Here is a 26,099-nt window from a genome sequence, read left to right as displayed (position 1 = left end):
AGAAATTTGAATATTTTGAACTGGTTGAACTTGTTTTCTAATTCTACTGGATGATATATTAAATTATAGTATTTAGTATTTCAAATCATTTCATTTTTTCTGTCTTCTTTTTACAGTTGGATTGGGAGAAATACCTGAATATTTTAATGGATAACACCAATGTAACTTTGGATATGGAAAAGGATAGAATTCTTGTTCTGGACAGAAACTATTTTCGCAAGTTATCAGAGCTTTTAAAGAGAACTGATCGTCTAGATATTGGTGAGTAGACGTGGTGATATACTAAATACACACATACTGTCTTTTTTATAGTAAAAAAGTTAAAAATTGGTAAGTAATGTTTCAAATTTATCTTCAAGCAGGCATATACGCTATAATTAATTTCCGGAGGTCCAAAACGTTTCGGGCAGTCCAAATTCAATATGAGGACAAATTATATTAAAATTTTAAAAAATCATTTCTAAAATTAGACTAAATTTACATAAAAGTGAAGAATTCTGGGGGAGGGGGAGAGGTCCGGACGGCAAAAACACCTCTTGTGTTCGTTCCTGGTTTCAAATATTACAATAGTACACGGTCTTATAATTATTTCATTGATGGTGGGATTGTCTATTCTCCTTGTATATCATAAGTAGCATGTTTATTTATGATAAGTTAAACAACAACAACTGCAATCTGCTAGTTAACAGCTTTATTTATATGCAGTGTATTAATAAATAAACAATCTGTTCCAGAAGAGTTTTTTTTACAGCAATAAAAATTCAGTTTTCTCGATTTTTCTTGGAAAATAATTATCATATTCGATGACATTTAAGTTCCTCAATGGGTGCTCAGTCTTCAGCACTAAGGTCTCTTTATTATTATTATTATTATTATTATTATTATTATTATTATTATTATTATTATTATTATTATTATTATTATTATTATTATTATTATTATCTAACTAACTAACTAACTCTATGGCCTATGGAACCGGGAGGTTCAATGCTGCGTTCATGAAAGCTCTCCACTGACTTCTATCCTTAGCTAACTGCATCCAGTTTCTACTTTGTATTCCAATCTCTGAGAGATGAATATTAATATTGTCCTCCCATTTGCGCCTAGGTCTTCCTAATGGTCGTTTTCCGATTAGTCTTCCAGTCAAGACTTTGAAAGCGTTTCTACTGTCTTCCATTTTAGCTACATGACCCGCCCACCTAAGCCTCCTAGACTTGACGACCCTAACAATGTTGGGTAAACCGTATAGATTATGTAGTTCCTCGTTATGAAGTTTCCGCCATTCCCCATTCCCTTTCCTCCTACGTCCGAATATTCGTCTCAGGATCTTGTTCTCAAATACTTTCAGTCTATGTTCTTCCCTCAGAGTAAGTGACCATGTTTCGCAACCATACAGAACAACAGGCATGATTATCGTTTTGTGTATTTTAAGCTTCAAATTCCTCTACAGAATTCGCGACGACAAGAGATTTTGAACCGAATAGTAACACAATTCCCTGCTTTTAGTCGACATTTAATTTCTTCGTGAATATGATTTTCCTCTGTTAATATTGATCCTAGATATTTGAAACTATATACTTTATCAAAAGTATTATTTAATATTTTAACGCATCCATAATTTGCCGTATTACGGTCCCGACGCACTTCCATGTATTTAGTTTTCTCTGCATTTACTTCTAAACCCATGTCCCTGCAAGCGTTTAATAAGATCTCTGCATTTCTTTCTATTGTTCTCCTATCATCCCCTATTAAATTTACATCATCAGCATATGCCATAACCTGGTGAATACCGTTCAACTCTAGGCCCTGGTTGCTATCTTTGATTTTCCTTATAGCGTATTCCAGAACGAAGTTAAATAATAATGGCGACAACGCATGTTCTTGTTTCAGGCCATTTACGACGTGAAAGTTTGTGTTTCAGGCCATTTGCGACGTTTTCGACGTGTGTGACAAAAATTTTCCTACCCGGACTTTACTTTGGGATTCATTTAAACATATCTTAATTAATCTAATTAGCTTTCTCGGTATTCCAAGTTCTGTAATAACGTTGTATAATTTTTCTCTCCTAACCGAGTCGTACGCCTTTCTAAAATCAATAAATAGTCAATCTCAATTTGAACTCAATCTAAAGAACAGATTTCATGCATCCATTTATTGTCATAACGTGGTAGGTCTTACGCCTTGAATATTGTCGTAGTTGGGAAGTTACCACACTCACTTGTTACACTGTACTTCATTTGCTCTAGGATTTAGTAAGGCCAGGACAACATATGTTAATTGCTGTTATGGTTATTAGCTACACCATTTTGTGAGTATATTCATCATCGTGTTCAAATTCTATAGAACTGGCCAGCAGCGTAAGAAATAGAGGAAGGTGTAAAGAATCTCGTGTATATATACTGTAAAACAGATAGTTTATTTCTTTGTTTTCTTAAGCTTTCTCATGGCTAAGCGGTTTGTGTAAGCACTTTTGGCAAAGTAGATCCAAGTTTATGTGGTTCGGATTCCACATTAAGCTATAGGCTTACGACTCATACAGCCTCGCTGTCGAAAGGGACACTAAACTAAGAACCAAATCAAATCTTTGTCCGCTATATATATATCTACACCATTAGCTTCACATACTTCTGGCTTCTATTACTTCTAGGTAACTACAGGGAAGAGACTGTAAACTCTTTAGAATTTTTAATATATGTATCCGAACGAATAGAGGGGTAGAGGTTAAGACTTATGTTTAAAATAGAGCATCTCAAGGAGTTCTCATATTAGAAAAGTTAAACTTGCTATATAAACTCTGTTAAAAATGGATGGATGCATGTTCAACATTTTAGAAAATGCCCGTTTCTGGGGCAAGGAAGAAACTTTCGATATTTTGTTAAAACGTATTTCTCAATATTAAAAAAAAAAAAAAAAAAAAAAACATTGTTGCTGTCTATCTTGTCATCACAGGAAAATTGATGAACCGTTTGAAATGAACTCTAGAATATAGAACTTGGTTCAAGCCGGATTTTTCATATAATTTTCATCAAAATACATATTCTAAGCTGGAAGGGATTTTAAAATGTATGTCAATATTTCAGTATCTCAGGCGCCCCTTATGTCAGTTAGGAAGATGAAACTCGATATATGAACTCTTAATTAACTATTAATTGACACATATTCGACCGTTTTCGAAAATTCCATTCTTAAAGAAGACAGGGAATGGGGAGGGAGAATTTCCATAAATTTTCCTTAAAATTCAAAAATGAAATGAAAATTAAAAATTTCAGTTTAACGACCCACGAATATGGCCTTTAGGCTAAGGGAGACGGATGATAAAGGCAAGGGAATTATGATGGAAGAATTGGTGCAATGAGAAAGGGGAGGAAACGGAAGTACCCCCGAGAAAACCCCGAACTTGATTTTGTCCAGTACACCCTTAAAATTCAAATTGATGCTGTTTGTTTTATCATCATTGGAAAACAGCTGAAACGTTTCAAGTGAATTTTGGAACATAGCATTTGGCTCAAGCCAGGTCTCCACTTTCATTATAATATATCCTAAGACGGGACAGGGAATTCAGACTGTATGTCAGATCCCACAAATCCTTCAACTGTAATCAAGGGCGCCGATTTCTCTGTAAATTTGGGAGGATGCATTCAGATGCAGAAGGTATATATATATATATATATATATATATATATATATATATATATATATATATATATATATATATATATATATATATATATATATGAGGATTTTAAGACAAATTGCATTCAAATTATGCCAAATATTGTATATTCATAAATACAATAGGAGGCCGACATGTGCTTTGAGGGGGGCTGGTCCCCCAGGTTCGGCGCCCTTGACTGTAATATCTATTTTCCAAAAATAATTAGCATTTCGGATTTTATTTTTACACTTCGATCGTCCAAATGCGTATCCTCAGGGTGTTTATATTTTTCACAAAGAATAATTGCTGCAGCGCTTGAAATGAATTTTTGACCATAGTTTGCTCTTTGCGCTTGAGTCGAGCTAAGTTATCCATTCATTTTGATTTAAAAAAAAAAGCATACCGAGGAGAAAATGAGATTCAAATATACCTTTTAAATATTTTTCATCAATGCGTACAAAGGCGCGTACGCCAGCATGTTGAATAATAAAGATCTATTTTTTAGTTGCTTATTGCTGGGTACTTTGATTAGGAATGAGTAGGGATGCCACCTGTCCAGAATTAATCGGGAAATCCCGAATTTTAAGATTTTTTCAGCATCCCGAATTATGCCTAAAGAGGGACGTATTATATGACGGAGCACCAAATTATATAAAAGCACTTACACAATATGCGACAGAAATTCTTAGTGACATTTGTAAATTGCAAAATCAATTAGCACTCAGATTCCTGATCAATAGGGATAAGCATTTACTTTGCAGTCAAAGTGGCCTGTATTTTATCTTTTTTTCCCTATAAATGCTCATTTAAGTAATTAAAAAGTATGAAAAATTAATTTTTTCGTCGAGATGTAGTATTAAAGATTTCAATGTGAAAAGAAATGCATTGAAAACAGTTAAAATAATTGTATTGGGGTTTAATTCAGTATACTTATTACGCCGAAACATTCGAAATAAATCTGTTTTAGTATGGTCAGATTTGTTTAACATAGAATTTTGTAGTTCATAAACATTGGTTTCTTGTATATATCTAATTTTCAAAGGAATTTTCTGTAATATTGAATTAACCTAGAAGGAAAATAATTTTGCAGTATTGTTTTCTGAAATAAATTGTTCAGTAAAAATCGTGAATGTTGTTAACTGTTTTTTTTCTAATCTCATTGAATTTTGCTTCACGATTTACTGCCATCTGTTAACAAGAGTTATAATCTGAACTTGTGCATAGAAAATGACAAGATCTGAATAAAGTGATAATTTTCAACTAGCTGTTTGATCATTTCAGAAGTATAGACTAGATTTTAGTTGAATGTTTTATGTTGTTCTAAATTAATATGATTTTCTTCTTCAATCAGGAATAGAGTGCTTCGAGAAGACAGTGCGCGAACATTAAATAACTAGGCGTAATTATCATTATTATTATTACTTGTTATTAAAAATAAGTTCCCGCGAACTACATTTTGACCATATTTTTTTAGTTCAATGATAGTAAATTTGATAAAAGAGAGACTTACCACAATATTTTCACTAGAAACTACAGAAGTTTCGCAACGGAATTGTGGTGTTGCCGCAAAAATGGCAGGTCAGCGAACAAAATAGTACATAACATACAAACCTGTTCAAATTATTTGACTCAACATTCAGTTTCTGAATATTTTACTGTTCTTACAATATTACTTGAGAAAATACGCTCGAACTTAGTCCAAATTACTACTTTGTAACTTTGTCCCAATTTCTAGTGGGTGTGGTATATGCTTTTCAATATCAATAAGACAAATGCGTAGATCATATTCAAATATAATTACTATAAAGTGTGTATATCCAAATTGGAAATAAAAAATGAAATGGAATACTAACAAGAAAATTATCTCTCACACAAAGATTAATATTTCTTATGAAATCCCTTATTCTTTATTGTCCTTTATCCTTTGTGACATCTTATGTACGAGTTTAGCACATTTTGCCTTCAAGTCAGCATCGTGATACCACAAATTGCTGATCTCCTTGATCAATTGAAGTTTGGTTCTAATGTGCTTTTTCTCTAGCTTTTCCTTCATGAAGCTCCAAAAGTTTTCAATCAAGTTCATATCAGGACTAGTGCCTGGCCACGGAAGAGTACTAATTTCGTTGTTCTTGAAGAATTTGGTCACAGCTTTGGCCAGGTGGCATGGGGGCTCTATCATGCATAAAGATGAATTGTACCGGTACGTCATCAAACCAGAGTGCAGTCTGGGAAAGAAGTTCTTCTTGAAGATCTTGTAGGTATTGGTCGTGATTCATTGTCCTCTCTACTATATACAGTCTTCCAGACCCGAAGACAGAGATTACACCCCATACCATGACGAAAGTAGGATGCTTCACGGTTTATTACAGACATTTCAACTTGAATTCCTCCCAGGTCAACGTCGCGCATATTGTGAACATTCATCAGACACAAAGATACATGATTCATCACTAAAACACACTATTCTTCAATCGTCAGCAGTCCAAAATTCTAGACCTCGTGCCCATTCGAGGCCCTTCTTTGCCATGGAAATTGGAGTAGACTCTAATTTTTGTTTGCTTTCTTGACCGTGTACTTTTATTCCCTTGGCACAAAGAATCCCTCGAACACTTTCAAGACAAATGTCTGCGCCATACCCGACCATTTTTATGCTTAAGTCTATTAGAAGTTGTACTTCTGTTTCTCAGAGCCAATCTTTTTAGTTTTCTGATACCTCTTAGCCATAGCTTTAGTTTTCGCCCACACTTCCCAACCCTATTTTGGCTCTTGTTCATTTCACAGAGATTCTACTCACAAATTTTTGTTCTCTCCCAACTCTACTAGCAATATATTGCCATGTATATCTTATTTCCACCAGAAGTACTTGGTTAACTTCCATTTTATGCGGAGGAAGGTCTTTTGCTTTTCCCATTATGCTGCAATTACACGAGACACGTCACGATCATTTTAAACTGGCCCATTTGAACTGTTGAACGCTTTGAATGTCGTTAACTTCTTACAACAGCAACGACAACGCTTCAGACTGTAACTTGTTGATAGAAACCACAATAGCTATCTACAACTGAAACAACATTTTCAGAATTTCTCCCCTCACTAATAGCATCTGCTGTTCAACGGTGATATCACCACTTGAACTGTACAGTAAACAAATGAAGGATCCTATATTGGTGGTTTAACCATTAGATTAAATGTTCTAGAACTCTGAAATTAGGATTCCTACATCAATTTTGCATTTTTCGAGCGCGAGTCTAATAATTTGAATACGTTTGTAGTTGAATAATGTTATTTTCAAATCACAACAGATATATCTCAATTTTGACCTCCAAGTGCTCAATATTTGCTAGGCAACCTGACCTTCAATGACTCTTATGAGTTCTAACGAAATTGTGCCATGTAATTCACATCAAACTACAGGGTGTCCACATGAAACCTCCCTGATTACAAATATTAATTGCATGGAAACTATTAGTGCCAGAGAATAACGGTTTGCGTTATCTTCAACAGCAACTCAAACAGTTTGTTTGTCTATATATGCACTTATATATGGGCCCCGCTAGCAGCTCTCAGAATGTCCTGTCGATATTCGATCTCCGACCATGTGTTGTGTAGCATGTCCGGTGTGATCGAGTCGTTTTTTTTTCTTTTTCAATTTTGTGACGAAGAGCAGGAGTATCACATACAGGTGTGACGTAGACTCTATCTTTGACATAACCACATAGGAAGAAATCCACCGGAGTTATGTCAGGAGATTGCGTTGATCAAGGAATGGGTCCATCGCGTCCAATCCATCGCTGTGGAAACGTTCGATCTAAAGCCCTACAAACATCTAAACACCAGTGCGGTGGGGAATCATCCTATTGGAATATCACGTTTGGTTGCAAAGGGAGTAGCTGTGGAAAAGCAAATTGTTCAAACATGTCCAGATAAATGGGACCAGTCGTTGTGTGCTCCACGAAGAAAAATGGTCCGATAATTCTTTCGCGTTCCAAAGCACACCACGCATTCACTTTTTCGCTATCTCTGACATATTCACGAACAAAGTACGGGGATTCGGAACCCCAAATTAGCACATTGTAACGATTCACTTTGCTTGATGTGTGGAAGGTTGCCTTATCACTGGAAATCACCCTCCGCAAGTAATCGGGATCATCCTCGATCCGTTCCAGAATCTCCATTGCAAACTTGGTTCGTTTTGGTAGGTCATCGGGCTACAGCGCCTGAACGATTTGCACCTTATATGCATACAAACTCACCTTATGAACCGTTGAACGTGGGATTTTCAGCTCGCGTGACGCTCTGCGAACTGACTTTGTTGGACTTCTAGTGAATGTCTCCCTGACCTCATACACAGTTTCCTCAGACGTTCGTGCTTTGCTCGAGCCAGGCTGTCGGTTGACACTCCCCTGGCTAAAAACTTCTCAAACTATGTTTTAACGATCTTGACGTCTGGTGGGTGCTGTTGGTATTTTGATTTGAAGTTCCTTTGCACGATAATGGTGATTTAGTCTTAGCCAACCACACCACACATTGCTTTCTCTCTTGTGTGGTTGTTATCTTTGTTCATGAACATCTGCAACAAATAACAACAATTAACAATCAACTACAAAAAACTGTTTGAGTTGCTCTTCAAGATGCCGCAAACCGTTATTCTCTGGCACTAATAGTTTCCATGCAATTAATATTTGTAATCAGGGAGGTTTCATGTGGACATCCTGTATTTCTTTTGCAATTCACTTAGAGCTTAATCTTCTTATACGAGATTTTAACAAGCCGATAGTGCTACGAAACATAATCTTGAGATTACACACTCATCTGCAGAATTGTGCTTAGGGAAATCGTACAAATATATTTGCGTTTTACTTTGGGTTGCTACCTTTTGGTAACACTAAAAGTAGACACAATTGTCGAACATATGCAGATCGCTAGTTTCTCCCATCGAAATTTAAACATAAACAACTTATTAGGGATAATAGAAAGAAATGTATATATTCCTGAATGAAAATTGCAATCAGGATTCGAACCAATAACACACGAAACAGAAAACTCGTAGCCTCAACTTGTTGGATGTGAGTTCAACAGAAACACACGAAACAAAGAACTAGTAGGGTCAACTTGTTGGCTGTGAGTTAAACAGAAACAATGAACTTGTAGGGTCAACTTCTTGACAGTGAGTTGAACAGAAACACAGAAAACAGAAAACTCGTAGCAACAACTTGTTGGCAGTGAGTTGGACAGACTTTAGGATACATTCAATTTCTACAAATAAAGAATAACGTCATTGGCAGTGATTTCCTACTCCCAATACAAAACAATTTAGCGAAAGAAACATCTCGATACCTCGATAGTCACATCGTGGATCGAAATTCACAAAGCTCAGCCATGTATGTTGTAAGCGTTTCGAGAAATTTGGCGTCCCACCATATAATGCGTCTGTCTTAAGTGTAATTTGGAACCTAAAAATTTCCTTCAGATTCGAATTATCCCACCTTATTAGGGACAGGTGGCAACCCTAGCTTTACCCAATTGCTCATCGATCTACTGAATTACAATACAAAATTAGAATTAGTTTGTGTATCACTCGTAGGAATATTTGTGTCACCGTTAGCAATTACGTGTATCACTATTAGTAGAAAACAATCAGCAATAGACAGAATCTGGTAGTATTTTCGACTCATACAGTACTAAAAATTAAAACTGGTAGACCTGATCTGTTTCAGCAGTAAACTAGATATTTTATACATGTGACAGATTTAATGGTGGAAATTTTCATCTTTCAAGTCAGACCGAAAGTGTTCTGCCTAGACCGAAAACTAACAATTTAAAAAATTGGAAAGTGTTATTTTTCATATTAGACTTTGAATGTACCCGAGAAAGTCAAGAAACTTTTTCTTTCTTCTGTAATGTCATTTTTTTTTTTTTTTTTTTTTATCTGAACCTAAACCGCTACCGAACCACTACTAAAACGGACACATGCAAATTGGTATTGCACGTTTTCGTTTCTAGACTTTATGTGCAACATAAACTGAGTTAAGTCGTTGGAATTAATTAACGATTTATGTAGCTACATAAGCATCTCTTTAATAAACTCTTAACTTCTTGCATAGTCTAATTTCTATGTTGTCAAGATGTTTTCCAGGACAAATAACTGTCTTTTCTCGTTATTTCCAGTGTTATGAAACTAATTTACTATATGCGTTCTTAAGATAACTAACTCTATGGCCTATGGAACTCGGAAGTTCAATGCCGCGTTCACAAAAGCTCTCCACTAACTTCTATCCTTAGCCAACTGGATCCAGTTTCCACTTTGTATTCTATTTCTGAGAGATCCATCTTAATATTGTCTTTCCATCTGCGCCTTAGGGTCGTTTTTCAATTGGTCTTCCAGTTAAGATTTTGAAAGCGTTCCTACTTTCTCCCATCCTAGCTACATGACCTGCCCACCTCAGTATCCTCAAGATATCTTTACTTATATTAAAAATAATCGTATAAGTGTCTATTCTAAGTGAAAAGTCGGAGAGCAAACGTGTTCAAGTTAATTGTGTGGAAACGAAATTATGATTTTAAAGGCGTATGCGGGAAGGGAGTGTCAACGCTATTCGTCTTAAAAAGAAAGAAGTAATACAAGGAAAAGATAATTGGAAAGACTCAGAGAGAAATTACTTCATAAATTTCATACTACAAACAAATGTTTATATTGCCTTCAGCGTCATCGAAGATATTCATAAGTTTGAGTTTTAGCTACGGTAAATATTGTTCTTTTAGTCGAATGACAAATATTGATTTTGTACTCTTCTACACACTAAACAGAGAGAGAAAGCATATCAGCATGTAATGGAGACGACATACAACTGTACAGTACACACATTACAAATATTAAGTTGCCCGCTCTTAGGAGTGTGTCACTCTGAGGGCGGGATGCCACGGCTACGAAAAGACAACAGATACAATCTTGTATTGAGCTGGCTGGTTTTCTTTTAAACATATACCGCCATATGCAGAGTCATTTTGACATATGAATAGTATCATACTAAAGGCCTGACTACTGCAGGTAACATGTTAGTCGAACACTCTAGTATGGCACTAATCACGCGTCAGAATGACTCTGCATAAGGCCCATACAGTGCTTAAATAATTAAACCCTCTGTTGTAGCAGAATAAAAGAATACCAGTTATTATTGGCAGCGAGTGATATACGTTTCAGTGACATTAAAAGTAATTTAAACTCCATACGAGAATTTACTAGGATGTCCAAAGTTTTTCGGAATCCGGATTTCGGAAAATTTATCTTACAGAATCGGAAATTTAATTTTCCGGATTTCGGAAATATTCCGGAATTTAGAAAATATTTGGATTTTTTCCAGAAATCCGGACTTTTTCTGAAATCTAGAATTACCTAAATTCCGGAATTTTTCCGAATTCCAGATTTTTTCCGATTTTACTTTCCGGATTCCGGAAGGTAAAAATTCCGGAATTGGCCATTCCTAGAATTTACCCTTAAAAATATAATTTTGCTCAGCTTGATGTCATTTAATGATTGATATAAGCTTATCTTGAAATAATACTATAATTAAACAAAAAATAAAGAATTTATCATAACTTTGTACTGCCATCTTGCAAGCGTCATAATAAAGAGGTTGTCACTATTAGTTTCGTCTTAATGCAAGGTGTGGTTATCCTACAGCATCGTCGTTTTAGGTTTACAAAAAATATTAGTTTTTCTTGAAAAACTTCACATCAAGATTTGCACTCACGCATATTCTTTGTATTCAGTTTGACTCAATTTCGGACTTGGTTTTTCGTTATATGCTAACAACATTGTATAGAATTACCAAGATATGTTACAAATAACAAGAAATTATATATTTTAGTTACTTAAGATGAAATGTAAACTCTGTGTTCCACCGCTCCTACCATTGTTGAAAACAACGCTGCACGTCCTGCTTTGGTATGTTCCGAAGTTCAGCCATCGCGTTGATTTGAATATCTTCTACGGTGACAAAACTATTACCTTTGAGGCCCTCTTTGATCTTGGGGAAAAGCCAGAAATGCTCCGATTCCGTTGGCGCTAAATCATCGAATTTCTAGCTCTTCTCTAAGATCAAAATGGGCCTCAAAAATAACCGTTTTGCCACCGTAGAAGACATCGAAACCAATGCGACGATATAAGAGCCTGCCTTACTAAAAATAATGCAAAATTTACCATTTTTCTTTTGCTTGTTTATTCACAAGTGGAAGGAGATAATGATATGTAACTTACCACAATCATAGATAATGTTGTACTACAATAAAAAATATGAACCTGAAGAATTTTCAGTGTTGCCATCCATAGAAATTACAGTATTACCAGAATAACAGTTTCCCTAAAATCTAAGTTAAGGTAGCGACTAGAGGAACGAACTCAACTGCATTTGATTACGTATCATGTTGTTTTAGTTTCCTGTGAACTAATTTTTAAATAATAGTTGTATTTAGTTTGTAATAAACAAAATAGTTTTAACATATAGTTATTAAAACTAAATAATAATGCTATTTAAAAAGTAGTTCACAGCAAACCAAAACAACACAATACATAACCAAGTGCAGTTGAGATCGTTCCTCTAGTCGCTGCCTTAACTTAGATTTTAGGGAAATTGTTATTCTGGCAACACTGTAATTTCTATGGATGGCAACACTGAAAATTCTTCAGGTTTATATTTTCTGTTGCAGAACAACATTATCATGATTTTTGACTGTTCCTCATTTGCTACGTCTTTCTGTAAATATTGACAAATATTGATATTTTAAAAATTACTATTTTTCAGTGAGATATATCTGGTGGTGTGTATTCACCGGACTGGCTCCATTGACCACTCAAGATTTTCGAGATATTGGATTTAAATTCAATAAAGAAGTGTATGGAGTTAAACAGAAGACACCAAGGTATGTTAAGAATGGAATGTATTGTTGGAATAGTATAGGTATCTATGATTCCTTTTCTTTTCTTTCTAAAGTTTCTATTGCAAAATTTAACAAAGATTAGCCTATATTAGCTCCCATCCATTTTGTAAAGTACCGGTAATAAAAGTGTAGTTTAGTACTAACATGATTACTGACATAATTATATCAATCTATGTTCAAAACTTATTGTTTTCGTTCTTTAATGCAACAGCTTAGTATTAGTGTTTTCAATAGAGGAATGTAGTGACTATTTCGTGCACTTATACCAAACCTGCTAAATTCAATTTGCACTTCTTTGATATATATATAAAAGGCTATTTCTATTTGAGTATTTAAGTTTTTTAAAAAAAGAAAAACTACAATGTGGATGAGATGCTACGTTCAAGGCTAATACAAAAGTGTAAAATCAAAGCCTGGATTGTGTATACAAATGATGATACACTATAAAGACCTGATGTAATTATTATTGTGTAGTCGTAGGATATTTCGTTGCTATAAAATTACACCTAACCACTGGTAAACATTTTGCCATGTCATTATTGTAAAGTTACAATCAAATGTTAAACCTGGAAAAGGGTTAATTTAATTTGTGAATAATGACTGATTTATAAAACTTGTTTCTTAAAGTTTAGAGTTCATTTTCAGCGTCAAGGCTATATGAGACGAGGACCCCTACTAGATTAGAAGGGCTAAAAAGATGTATCTTGGTAATCAGCTTTATAATTTTAATACGAGCCACATTTATGTTGTGATGCTCCACCGTAACAATGTATTACATTTTGTCAGTGTTTAGTTGTAACTTTCTGGACAAAAACGAAGCTTCTTGAACTTTGATCGTAACACTTTAAAATAATAATCACATCACAATGTCTAACTGGAAATAAACAACCTTACTTTATTCCTAAATTATATCCTTAGTTTATTCCTAAATCATATTTTTATTGCTAATGTGTTCAATATAGGTAAATCGAACTTTACCGTATATTCTTTTATGTTTCACTATACCACTAGGCTCAACAAGCACTATTTTAAAACGCCATGTTTACAGTAATCAATTTTTAATGTTATGTTTGAAATTAAAGAACAGTTAATTAAGATTCGTAAACAACAATATGTTTGTAGATTTCCAATCCTTTCTACTTGTCCCCTCCAGTCTGTAAAACCTGCAAACCCGGCGCCTAACCGTTGGTTCGAATATCATACAAATCTTTCTTTGGTGCAAGCGAATCCGACAATCGAGAAGGGTAGGTAGAGCAACTGCCTCCCTGAGTTTCAGGAAATATATATATTTTTCATCAACTGATAATAGATAAGCTAACAAAGATTCTGAAACTGTTATGTCGCTGGAGAGTCTTACTCCTTACCTCCGCCTGCTCCTGAGAAACATCTGAAATGATGCTGCTAGATCAGGAGTTCGATTATGAGTTGGTAATGTAGTGAATATTTTCCATAATCGGTAATGTAGTGAATATTTTCCATAATCGGTAAGGTAGTGAATATTTTCCATAATCGGTAATGTAGTGAATATTTTCCACAATCGGCAATGTAGTAATTATTTCTTTTTCTTTTTTTCTTTTTTCTTTTTTTTGGCGGGGTTGTACATACAGCATCGTTCAGTAGACTGTACATTTGCTGTCCATTTATGACTCCCGACCTCGAATATGGAAGCTACTACTGTGCATTAATTATGAACAATTTTACTATTAAATTATTGAATTTGTTCACTAAAGTACCTATTACATTTGACAAATTGGTTATATTGTTAGACTGATAATTATAATAATAATAATGAAATAATTAATCTTTCTTTATTGCTTTTAAACAGGTGGAAAGGATGCACCAGTAATGTTAACTTAAATTTCGGCATGGCTGTTAGTTATCTTTACGTTCAAAAGTATTTCAACAATCAATCACGAGAAAAGGTTAGTACGATTCATATACATATTTTTATATATTATAGCCAAATATAAACCATATTCATGATTGCACGTGTTTTCAATTAAAAATGCCCCTCGTAGCCACTATGAGCCGAATTATTCCAAATTGGAATCGTGCTTCGTAGCTACGTTCATTCCCGCTAGATTGCAGCTGTTTTGTTATCTAATCACGATCAGTTGAAGAGTTGCCAACTTCAGAGAACAAAATTATCGATTTTCGTATTTAAAATTACCGTATAATACAAGAAAATTATCGTATATTTGTTAATTGTAGAAACAAGTATAATATTATTAATTCATTTGTACACTTTCTTCATACAACTATATACTTATTTAGCAGAAAAATTATTGATGTAGCCTACAGTTCGGCTCAAACCTCTTGACGTTTGGCTAAAGCCAATGACGCTTAAGAGCGACGTTGTCAGATTTCCTTTCCTTTTGTGATCAAGAATAATGTGAAACGTTTCTTTCGTGGAACACAGGTGGGAGAACAAAGTAAACCTTCAAACCGAGAGGGTGAAAGAATAAACACTGGTTTAGATTGACTTGTGTTTAAAGAAACAATCTTATAATAAAATAACGAACCACTGTTCGTAGAATCATGTTTTTCTCCCCTAATTATTTAGAAACGATTTTCTTTTTTCCTAAACATACACTGACATTATATGAAGAAAAAGTTTTTGAGTGCAAATAATCTTTATCTCAAGCATTGACTGTTAGACAACCTTGCGTGACTTTCATTGGATATTCTGGAAAAGAGGCCACGTCTTAAACGTCAAGAGGTTTGAGCCAGATAGTAAACATGTAATTTTACACTTTACCTCTAATCTTTCTCTTGTGAGTCTCGTTCTATCATTTTCCCGAGAATGGAGACAGCACAGTACTTAAGAATTACTTATAGTTTTCGAATACAGAATAACACTGATTCTATATTATATAGACATAGTGTCTTTTAGTCTCGGCCCGTCCCAGCAAGAAAAATCTGAGAGTGCGCCTGATCATATAGAAAAGCCTGTTCCTTTTCTTTTGTGCATATAAATAAGATTTACTTTATTCTAGAACTTTTAAAGGAAATAATGTATTTTCTAGGAGATAAGAAGTTTATTCATTATATTACTGGAAACGAGCGCCGCACCGTGCTCTCCAAGGGAATAAAAGTCAAAAAGCTAACCATAACAAATCTAATAAATGAGCTTGGACATAAGGAGTACATTAATTATACAGGAAATATAACAGTTGTAACTTTTTTGAATTACAGTTGTAATTTGTCTTACATTATTTATAGACTGTATTATATTTAGAAAATCTTGTTTTTGTAGGCTTTGGAAATGATTAATGATATCAGAGATTCGTTTAAAGAAATTGTCCATAATCTTAGTTGGATGGATGAAGAGACCAAGGCCAGAACATTGGACAAAGCAGAAGCTATTCGGCCATTTATAGGCTTTCCTGGATGGCTGCTGACACCTGGTGAGCTGGAGGAGTACTATGAAGGAGTAAGTTAAAAGAATTCGTATATTCATCGAATCGTTGTAGCATTTTACTTGTATTTACGTTGCGTGCGAGAGCAAGAGTCATTCCAAGTTTAGGCGCATCAAAAGATTCAATATTTACCATTTTGATAGAAGAGAATATTGTCTTTTTGTTTATTTAATATGTAGATTATGTTGAAATTAAATTGTTGGCATTCCATTTCCTGACTGAAATATTTCTAATAGACTCCACCTGCAATGATTAATTAGCAACCCTTTCTTTTGTTTACGAATATTAACGCACAAAAACTTTTGTAGGAAATAGAATAATGGTAGAACAATGTTCAATACAAACTTATAAATAACATTCCAAGGAACAGATTTCTCAAGTTCTCATACATCTTAAGACCTCTAGCTAAACTTCCATTCATAGCAGGCCGGTAGCCAGCCCGAAAATGTAGGGTGGGATGAAGTTAGAGGGGCGCGATCCAACCATACTATAGTTCATCGTCATATTATAGTTCATTTCCAAGTCTACCGTGAAAATTCTAGGGAGGGCTAGCAAAAATTTAGGGGGGCGGCCCCCCTAGAGGAATTTATTCCGAAGTTGAGCGTCCGCTTTCGCCACGTTTTTTGGCTGTTATCTACTTTGTACACTTTCTGCAATTTGTTACTAGGTTCATTAATCTGTGCTCTTCACTAACTTTTAAAAGATTTTGTTCGTTATCAACGTATTGCTTCACAAATGTTAAAACTATTACTTCATTGCCCTTGTACATTCGCCATGTTGATGACATAAATGCTCATTTCTTTCCTACAATGCAACTGTTTTGTTACCTTGCGCCAAGTAGTTCCCTCCGCTTGCCGTATAGTACTATGTTTACAACCGCTTACATATAACAAATAAACAGATTTTTCGAGACTCTTATATATTATCAAGCACACAAACGATCAAATTATCCATATATCTTTCCTATAAATTTTAAAAAAATTGCTGGAAACGGACGCCCAACTTTGGAACTTAACCCCCCCCCGCAGACCCCCTGGATACGGGCCTGTTTCATAGGTTAAAAGATTCTTATTCAGTTATTTCAAGTAAATCTCATAATGTAAATAAAACAATATGAAGAACTTTTCGATGCATTTAAACGAACCATACAAACTTTATGTCTCTCTCTCTCTTTCTCTTTCTCTCTCTCTCTCTCTCTCTCTCTCTCTCTCTCTCTCTCTCTCTATATATATATATATATATATATATATATATATATATATATATATATATATATATATATATATCCAATTTGGAAATATCAAGTTGGGAAATTCTACTCCGAAGAAATGCCAAAAACGAATTACTATTACTGTATTTGTATTTTTTTTTGAACCGTTGGACATACAAACAAAAAAAAATGCAAATTTTATTAGGAAAATTTAGAAAAAAAAAACTTTCTTATATACTTTCAGAAACCCAATAAGAATGATGAAGTGCGAAAATAAGGAGACTCTTGCGCAGTATATTTATTATCTCGAAAAATTACAAATGATTTTATGTTGCTACGTGTATTCAAACATTCTTTCAAAATGTTTTGAGACTTCGTGACAATGTTGTCGACGCATTTCACCAGGGTTTAATTTCCGGTAGAAGCTCATGTAGTTCACGTCCCACGTTAAGCTAAAAATTAAATAAAATTTACCTACAGCCTCGCTGCTGAAACGGGCCACCCTGAAATGCTATAAAATCACACCTCGAGAGGCAAAAAAAAATCCCATTTTGCACCTTAATTTCCCACGTTGTGTTAATAATAATAATAATAATAATAATAATAATAATAATAATAATAATAATAATAATAATAATAATAATAATAATAAATGAAAGTAACGTATGTCGCGTGTTACTTTTTCAATCTGTGGGTGAATTATCAATAAATTTCGACCTTCTACATTTATAAAATATTTTATGAATAATTATTTTTCTTAAACGAGAACTATATCTTGTTATGTTGTTGCAAATTGATTGTTTCTTGTTGGATATTTTAATTTCTTTCTTCCATTCGTTCATTGTATTGTTTTGTTTTTTTCGTGAAATAATAGAATAAAAAATTTAGTTTATTGGAGTTTGATTTTTTAAGAATCACATATGATTGAGTCACTCCTCACTACCATGAACTTTATCAATGGCAAAGAAAACATTTCAGACTAAAAGTTGACAACACTTACACGCTTATTAACGATTCATTATATCTACTCCCCTCTTGTAAAGAATTTCGTTCACGTGGATTATATATATAGCGAAAAAATTCCCTTATATATCTTTCCAATTTCGACGAAAATTCCCTTTGTCCCATTCAAACGGGATTTTTTCCAGTGAGTTGGCATCATTGAAACCAACAATTTAAGAATAATGCTTCTAGAAGTTCGCAATACCTCATTATTAATTTGCTTATTTACTAAATGATGGTTTCTTCTTTCAGGCTGAAGTTATCGAAGGACAATTGTTTGAAACGTTTTGGAAACTCTCTAAAACATCTGTGAAAAGAATGCTAGAGGACCTTCGACGAGCACCGGAAAGAGACAGGTATACCCTGACAAATTTCCTATAGGCTGCCTAAAATTTAACAACCTCAATGCTCAAGAGAAAAGATAGATGTTTTATATTTTTTTTAATTTACTTTTGAATTTAACATAAGCCTATAGCTTTTAGATTTGAACGATACGTTACAAGTTAACATTTTGGAATCACAGTGACAAATAATAATAATCATAATAATGTATATACTCCTTAAAGAAATGTACTTATAAATAAGGAAACAATAACAAATAGCAGGATGGATGGATGAATAGATAATGTTATTCTACAACATTAGATATGAACCTAAAGAAATTCAATGTTGCCATCTATAGAAATTAAGTGTTGCCAGAATAACATTTCCCCAAAATTCTAAGTTAAGGCAGCGATTAGAGGAACGAACTCAACGGCATTTGATTACGTATCATGTTATTTTGGAACATGTGAACTACTTTTTAAATAATCTTATTATTTAATTTTAATAACTGTATGTTAAAACTATTTTGTTTCTTAGAAACTAAATACAACTATTTTTAAAAAGTAGTTCACATGACTCCACTAGGTTTTGCGTCACTGGTACTGTGCAAGATTCTTTGTGATTACATTACAAATACCAAAACTACAACAACATTCTCGGAACGTTTTGACTGTCCCTCGTATATAACAATTTTCTTTATAGCGATCAACGTTGAAACTGGCGGTTTGAATATCGTTTCTATCAGTCTACTCGATTCTCAACTTTTTACCCTCTGCATCCAGCTCAAAATTAATGGTGATCCATGAACTATTTCTTCAGACTTTTTGTCTTTGACGGATACACACAGACTCACGTAAATGTATACATGAGTTTTGGTAATCTTCAATTATTTGGTGAATCAAATCCCATCTGAAGTCTAGCCTTAAATCATATATATCAAAGACACTTATAGTAGCCTACCAAACCAACAGAAGACGTTCTTAGCATTTAGAATGGAGTAGACCAGTTAAAACTACTCGGAATCTATTGCATAAAACATCAGACAACTAGCTACATAAGTGTTCTGTATCAGATACGTACGCAGAATTTATTTATGGTGGGTTCCATGCCTTTTCAGAAGGCGTGAGGGGAGGGGAGTTCAATTTCAATATGTAGATAAACTGTATTAAAATTTGTAAAATTGCCCCTAAAAGTAGACTAAATTTAGAGAAAAGTCGGGACTTCGGGGCTTTCGTTCCCAATCCCTGGGTACTCCCTGTTCTGTATTATGTAATTGCTTCATTATTTTTGAATACTACAGGCAAGTAAAAGTGTATATATATTAGGATTAGGAGGTTATACGTACGCCATTCAAATGCTTATATGCGCATATACGAATGAGAATGTAGAATTTTCTAGTAGTTTTCTTGCTAATCTTCAAATTTATATAATTTCAAGTGATTCCACGGTTTGCTATCAAAAATGAAGTTAGAACTAATTAACAGTGAGAAATTTCAGGCAGTTGGAAATCAATCTGTTGTAGGTAGATTTATCATGGGAAATTTTAACATCTCTTAAAGGTGAATTTATCATGACAAATTTTGTCATTATTTTTAAAAATAAACTTCCGTTAATTACATTTTCCAAACTTTTGCTCCTAGCTTTATTCTATTTTCTAACTGTTATCGCCTTAAATGCGGTGATCTATGGGGGAAAAAAATCTCCTTTCATTCAAATGAACTGCAATTTTAATGTTTTGATTTTACTAATTTCTTTTAACAATAATACATTATTTAAACACACCCTTGCTTTGTGAAAATTAAGTTGAATGGTATGTCATTTTAATATCTACAAGTTGAATTTTATTTGAGTAATAGAATATTAAATTTACCTTTATTACAATGGCAAACCAACAAATATTTAACTAAACTTAAAGAAATCAGTAATAAAAATCAAAATATTAAAATCCCTGTTAATTTCAAAGGGAATAGAAGAAAAAAATATTTATTGTATAAATCAATGAGGTCGGGAACAAAAGTGGAGAAGGTATTCAGTACCTTTAATTTATTAAAATGGCATCATTCAAGCAGACGTTTCTATCAAATTTTGACACATTTCTTATATTTTCAGATTAGGTTAGAGCTTTGTTTCTTTTAGCAGAGCATGCACTAAATGAAGAGCAGTGCCGTGCCGTGGGAAATCAGCGCCCGGGGCGGGAGTATACGACGGCGCCCCCATACATATATTCCAAATAATTTTTCCTCTTTTTTCCTTTTTCTCTCCCGAATTTTGTGTCCCTTATGGGGCGTTTACACTTAGTCGATTTGCGTTCGATTCAGTTGAATTGACGTCACTTTCAACTTAATCGACCGTGTAAACGGGACTTCAATTTAATCGCTTGTTGATCGAAGGCGACTAATCGACTGGCAAATGAATTAAAAGATGTTCTATTTTCTGTGGTTGAAATAATTGAACACATCCATCAATCTGATTCGTCCTAATTGCTTCGATTTAGTGGAAAATGCAGCGAGTCGATTTAGTCGTGCGACTAAATCGACTAAGTGTAAACGCCCCATTACTTCGGCGGCCGGGACCATCGCCCCGCTCGCCGCCTCTCACAGCACGGTACTGATGAGGAGCTCCATTACTGCTTGCAGATTGACGTCAGGAAGGTTCAGTATAAATACAGTGTGGACGTATTGAATAAAAACTAGTGCATAAAACACGAATCAACTTGTGCTAGGTGGCCACTAAAAAGCACGAATGCTATCTAACTGAGCCAGGGCATGAACGAAGTTGTGCGTCCGTAGGGAGTAGGGAGTCAGCGACGAAGAGTATATGCATAAACGAGAATAGGAGAGGAGCACACTAACACATATAATACTTTTACTATCTCTCAAAATTCATTTTTATACTGTGCACTGACAGTAATTACTTATACTCACACCCTCATTCCTTCACACACACACACACAAAAATTCATATCGTATGTTCTACCTATAAACTTTCTATTTAGTAGAACCGTCTGCTCGAGTGAACTTATTAAGACTAGTAAAATTGTGTAAAATGAAGAAAAAACAAAAATCAAATAAGCAAGTGCGACAAACACATTAGTCATTTTTTGTGTGTGTTGTACACGAGACGAGAAATTAAGTTTTCTCGTACTGTCTCGTAAAATTTATGTCATGTCTCGTCTCGATCCTCGAAGAATTTTGTTCATCTCATCTTGTCCTGTAAATTTATGTACAAAATGCATGACCTGATATTTATTTCTTCCTTAATTTCACATAAACAATACAATATCTGAATGCTTCTGTGCCACGAGAAGTCTACCAAGAATGCGATATAATAACATTTACGCCATACTTATTCTTTGAGTACCAGGCTTATTGTGTAATGACTTGCCTATCTTTAAACGTTGATAAATGTCATTCATTGTGTTCGTACAAACACTTTGTCAATTTATAAATCGTATACTCATAATATGAATCATGTAAAAATGTTTGAAATCTAAGACTCGGATGGAGTGAAATAGATTAGTGTTATTCAAGAGACTAGTTAAAAAAAAAAATCGTTTCGAAAACATGACAAGAATTGTCATGCTTCTTGTCTTCACTATGATTTAACATGTACTTCTCATCTCGTGGGCAACACTACTGCCATCTCAATATCAACACTGTCGTATTTCAAAATGAGAACTACAAAGACTGACGGAAAAGATAAAATGTAGCGTGATATATGGTAAGAGCTTTCTGAGGCAAGCTGTCGCTCAAAGTAACTATTGAGTAATGTTTTACAGATTAACAAAAAACAAAATTTTAATGACATGATCATACCAAATTTTAATTACAATACTACATCAAAACCAGTGGTGCCCACCCCCCTTATGTCCATGACGCACCTTCCCCCCAATTGTCTATCCGTAGGTGTTCTTCCATGAAAAAATCTTTTCGATTAATTTTTACACCTCCTCAAACATATTTATATAGATTTTTAACCCCCCCCCAAATATTTCAATGACGCAGTTTGCGTCATAGCCCCCCCTCTGTGGGCACCCCTGCCAAAACTACAAAATGAATTAATAAGCGTTAACACTTTAGCACAAAAGTCAGTGCCGCATTTAGGAGTTCGGTGCCCCTAGGCACTTTTGATGTCGGCGCCCCCAATAATAACATGTTTCACCACCACCTCTTCATCCCTGACTTAAAAACAAAACATATAACTAAATTATGCTTAACTAATGAATTAACAATTTATTACAGTTTGTACTTTTAAGTTAATGTACAGGTAGATGGAAGTTTCTTGTTTTTGTATTTATTACTAAATAAATTCAAAGTGCACGGCGCTTCTATCAGATGAAAAAATCCTCCATTTGCTCTTGATTTTTAAAACTTTTTCACACAAAAACATTTTTAAAATATATTTAATTTTTAAATTTTGCCCTCTAGGCACGGGCCTAGTTGGCCTAATGGGAATTGCTGCGTTGACTGAAGTATAACACCACCGCACAAGACCTAATGTATCTCTCTCGATTGGAAAATTGAGTTTAGCTCTTTTAAATTCATATCGTTTTTTTTTTTCTTTTTTTTTAAAAAAAAAAAAACTTAAAAAGCTGCTCCTTCTACCCTAATCACCTTAGAAGCCACGGTCTTCTAGTGCTCAAGCGCTAACAGCTTGTTCGAGGATTTCTGGTTCAATTCCATCCTATGCGATTTTGTAGTTAGAAACATACCTGTGGGTTTTCTCGGGGTCCTTTTGTTTCCCTCACATTCCCATTCTAACAAAGCTTTCATGATTATTCAATCTTTCTTAACCATTCGTCTGCTTTAGCCTTAGGTTAATGATTCGTACGTCACCGTTTTTAAGAATCAAGTAAGGTTTTCGAATGATTCCATAGAGATGTGTCATGATTATCAATTAGACAGTGATTCGGGAAATTTTCCCCGGGGTTTTTCCCGTAAAGAAATTTCAATTGGGCTGTTCCCTAGCTGTTCTCTCTACTGATTGCACGTAAACTATCAGAAGCACAGACCGTACTTATTTTAATAAGAATATAGATTGAAAGAATTATTTTCAGCAGCAATATGCATATATATATTTAAAAAGATAAATTGCATTTACCTGTCAATAAACTGAAAAGTATACGAAAAGGGGGAAGGTGGTACAAGAGGCAATATGATATTTTCCCTCTAGTGGCTATATTTGTAAGCAGTAAGCAATCGCAGAAGTTGAGGAAGAATATAGCAAGGCGGAGGTACTGCACATATGCCGCCGAATTTGCTTCAAAAACAAATATGTTTAACTAATGTAAAAGAAAAATAATAGTGTGACTGTAAATTTCAGTTGATGAATACTAAAATATTTCATAAATGTAGTGTGTGTATGCGAAAATTCTAAGTATTACGACGAGAACCGGTAAGTGTTGTCATCAAAAACATATAGGCCTCATGGCGCCAAAGCTGCAAGGAGTGTTTGCAAAACGAAAAATTAGGATGCGCACAAGACGAGTCGAGACAGGATTTTCCTGACAAAATTCGAATCGAGACACGGCTTTTCCAATAGAGAAATATACATTTTTCGAGTCGAGACATCATTTTTACAGCACATTTTCGAGATGAGACAGCCACAAATCTTGTCTCGTGCACATCCCTACGAAAAATATCAGCAAATGTACTTTAAGACAAATTGATACAGAAAAACGTGGGGCAAAATGGTACATGTATTATCTTGTCCCATTATTATTTATATGAAGGGTACAGAGAAGAAGTATATTAAGTCACACTTCGTAAATTATTCAGGACAGAGTATCTAAAGTTCGGAAAACTATACTTTTCTCCTTGAGGGCATTGTACTCTGTATGGGATTCATTTAATAGCTAGTAAAAATGATAGAGAAAGAACTTGCGTCGAAGGACAAGAAGAACAAACGCATTCTGGGGAAAAGTATCGAGAAGTCATCAGCACCCAAACGTGAATTATTACTGACCAATATGTTCAGAAAAATATTTCGATCCACCGTCCACTTGATTGAGTGTTGTGGCTGCAAACAGTGGTTTCATGAGAACTGTATAAATTATAAAGGTGTTAGTCTTTTTATCTGTAGTGATGAGTGATATCTGTAAATGGTGAATTATTCGTGACAGGAATTCGGCACACTTGAAGTTTTACTCCCATTAAAAAAAAATAGTTTCATTGTTATCATTTACATTCTATATTACTTCAGAATTAGTTAATTCGGTTTTCATTAAAATTATTATTATTAGCGAACGAAGAATATGTAATAACAATTTTATTTTAAAGTTATAAGATTAGAAGAATAATCTGAATATAGACTCTGAGTAGATTAATTCTTTTCAGGTTTCTATTTTCAAGTTAGAAATGCAGTATTGATCTAGTTTTCTTTTTTATCTGCATCGTTGAGATCTCTCAGTGAAACATTTGTGTGTATCACTAATATAGATTTAAAATGTTCGATATAGGTTTATTTGTACTTTTAGATTACAAAATTATATATTATTTATATATACCTATAAGGAAAGCATTTATATTGTATCAACTTGCCTCAGTATTAATATAATCTTTCCCTGGTATGTGGGACAAGATGATATTTTTGTCCTAGTCATCAAAAATAAATATTCCTCGTCAACCACTGAAGGAACATCAATATCACTTTGTTGGTTTTTACTAGAAATACCAATCTTTCTGTCGGCATAACAAGCCGCCTGAGACTTCCGCTGAATAGTACTTTCACCACGTGATAAAAGAAGCAACAACTGTATCATCTTGCCCCATCTTCCCCTATTTGTTTGGCTTTTATAAGTCATTTCGTTAACAGTTATCGATATGACTTTGGATAATAATTTTTCAATTTGTTTTCAGATGGATATCAGCTGCGACTACAGTGAATGCCTTCTACTCCCCAATTTTGAATTCTGTCAGTGAGTATCAATATTATTAAATTTGTATTGCCAGAATTAACAAATTATATTATTCAACAAATGCAGAGTCTGTTAAAAAATATGTCTACACATTTTCAACGAAGAGCATTGTATATTGTGTATAGATTCTAAACTTAATTATACGAGACATTTGCAAATTTAATACACATGACATTGACACTTGCACTGATAGCAGAAGTCTTTGGCGACGTTACGGAGAAGCAAAATTTTGGAGCTGCAAGAGGCTCTTTGGAAATTTTCCTTGTGAATGTCACAAATTGTACGTGAGTCATGCGTTTCAAACTTGTCACAAAGTCTTGTTAGTTGGTTAATTGTCAAGCGTCTATGAGGTTCTATTTCAAACTCATGCAGCAACGGATTTCCGACTTGGTAAACAGGGCAAACTGCCTAGGGCCTCAGAACTCCGAGGACCCGCAAAAAAAAGAAAATAGCATTTGAAACTATGTTCCCCCCCCCTAAATTACTATTGTAACGTTTCATGTTTTCTTTGATTTGGTACGTACATCTCATCATTACTTTAAAATAACAAACCTACATTTCTCACTGCAGTGCATTCTAATTTTCACGACAATATCCACATCATCTTTTGAGTCACGTGATTATTTTACCATATTT

At 34.3% G+C, this 26,099-nt stretch overlaps 1 protein-coding gene across 1 annotated transcript in view; it reads left to right on the top strand.

Annotated features, from left to right (window-relative positions):
- Nucleotides 1–25,483, top strand: part of LOC145667825 (endothelin-converting enzyme 2-like) — a 249,678-nt gene extending 224,195 nt beyond the window's left edge. The window contains exons 10-15 of the mRNA XM_081735257.1: nt 117–261; nt 12,457–12,574; nt 14,418–14,514; nt 15,849–16,025; nt 18,476–18,579; nt 25,405–25,483. Of these exons, the coding sequence (XP_081591383.1) occupies nt 117–261; nt 12,457–12,574; nt 14,418–14,514; nt 15,849–16,025; nt 18,476–18,579; nt 25,405–25,483 (720 nt within the window). The remainder of the gene's footprint in view (nt 1–116; nt 262–12,456; nt 12,575–14,417; nt 14,515–15,848; nt 16,026–18,475; nt 18,580–25,404) is intronic.
- Nucleotides 25,484–26,099: the final 616 nt, after the last annotated feature.

Source organism: Thermobia domestica, chromosome 13 (assembly GCF_964235325.1).
Source record: "Thermobia domestica chromosome 13, izTheDome1.hap1.1, whole genome shotgun sequence".
Taxonomy (NCBI): domain Eukaryota; kingdom Metazoa; phylum Arthropoda; class Insecta; order Zygentoma; family Lepismatidae; genus Thermobia; species Thermobia domestica.
This window is presented reverse-complemented; position numbering and strand designations above follow the sequence as displayed.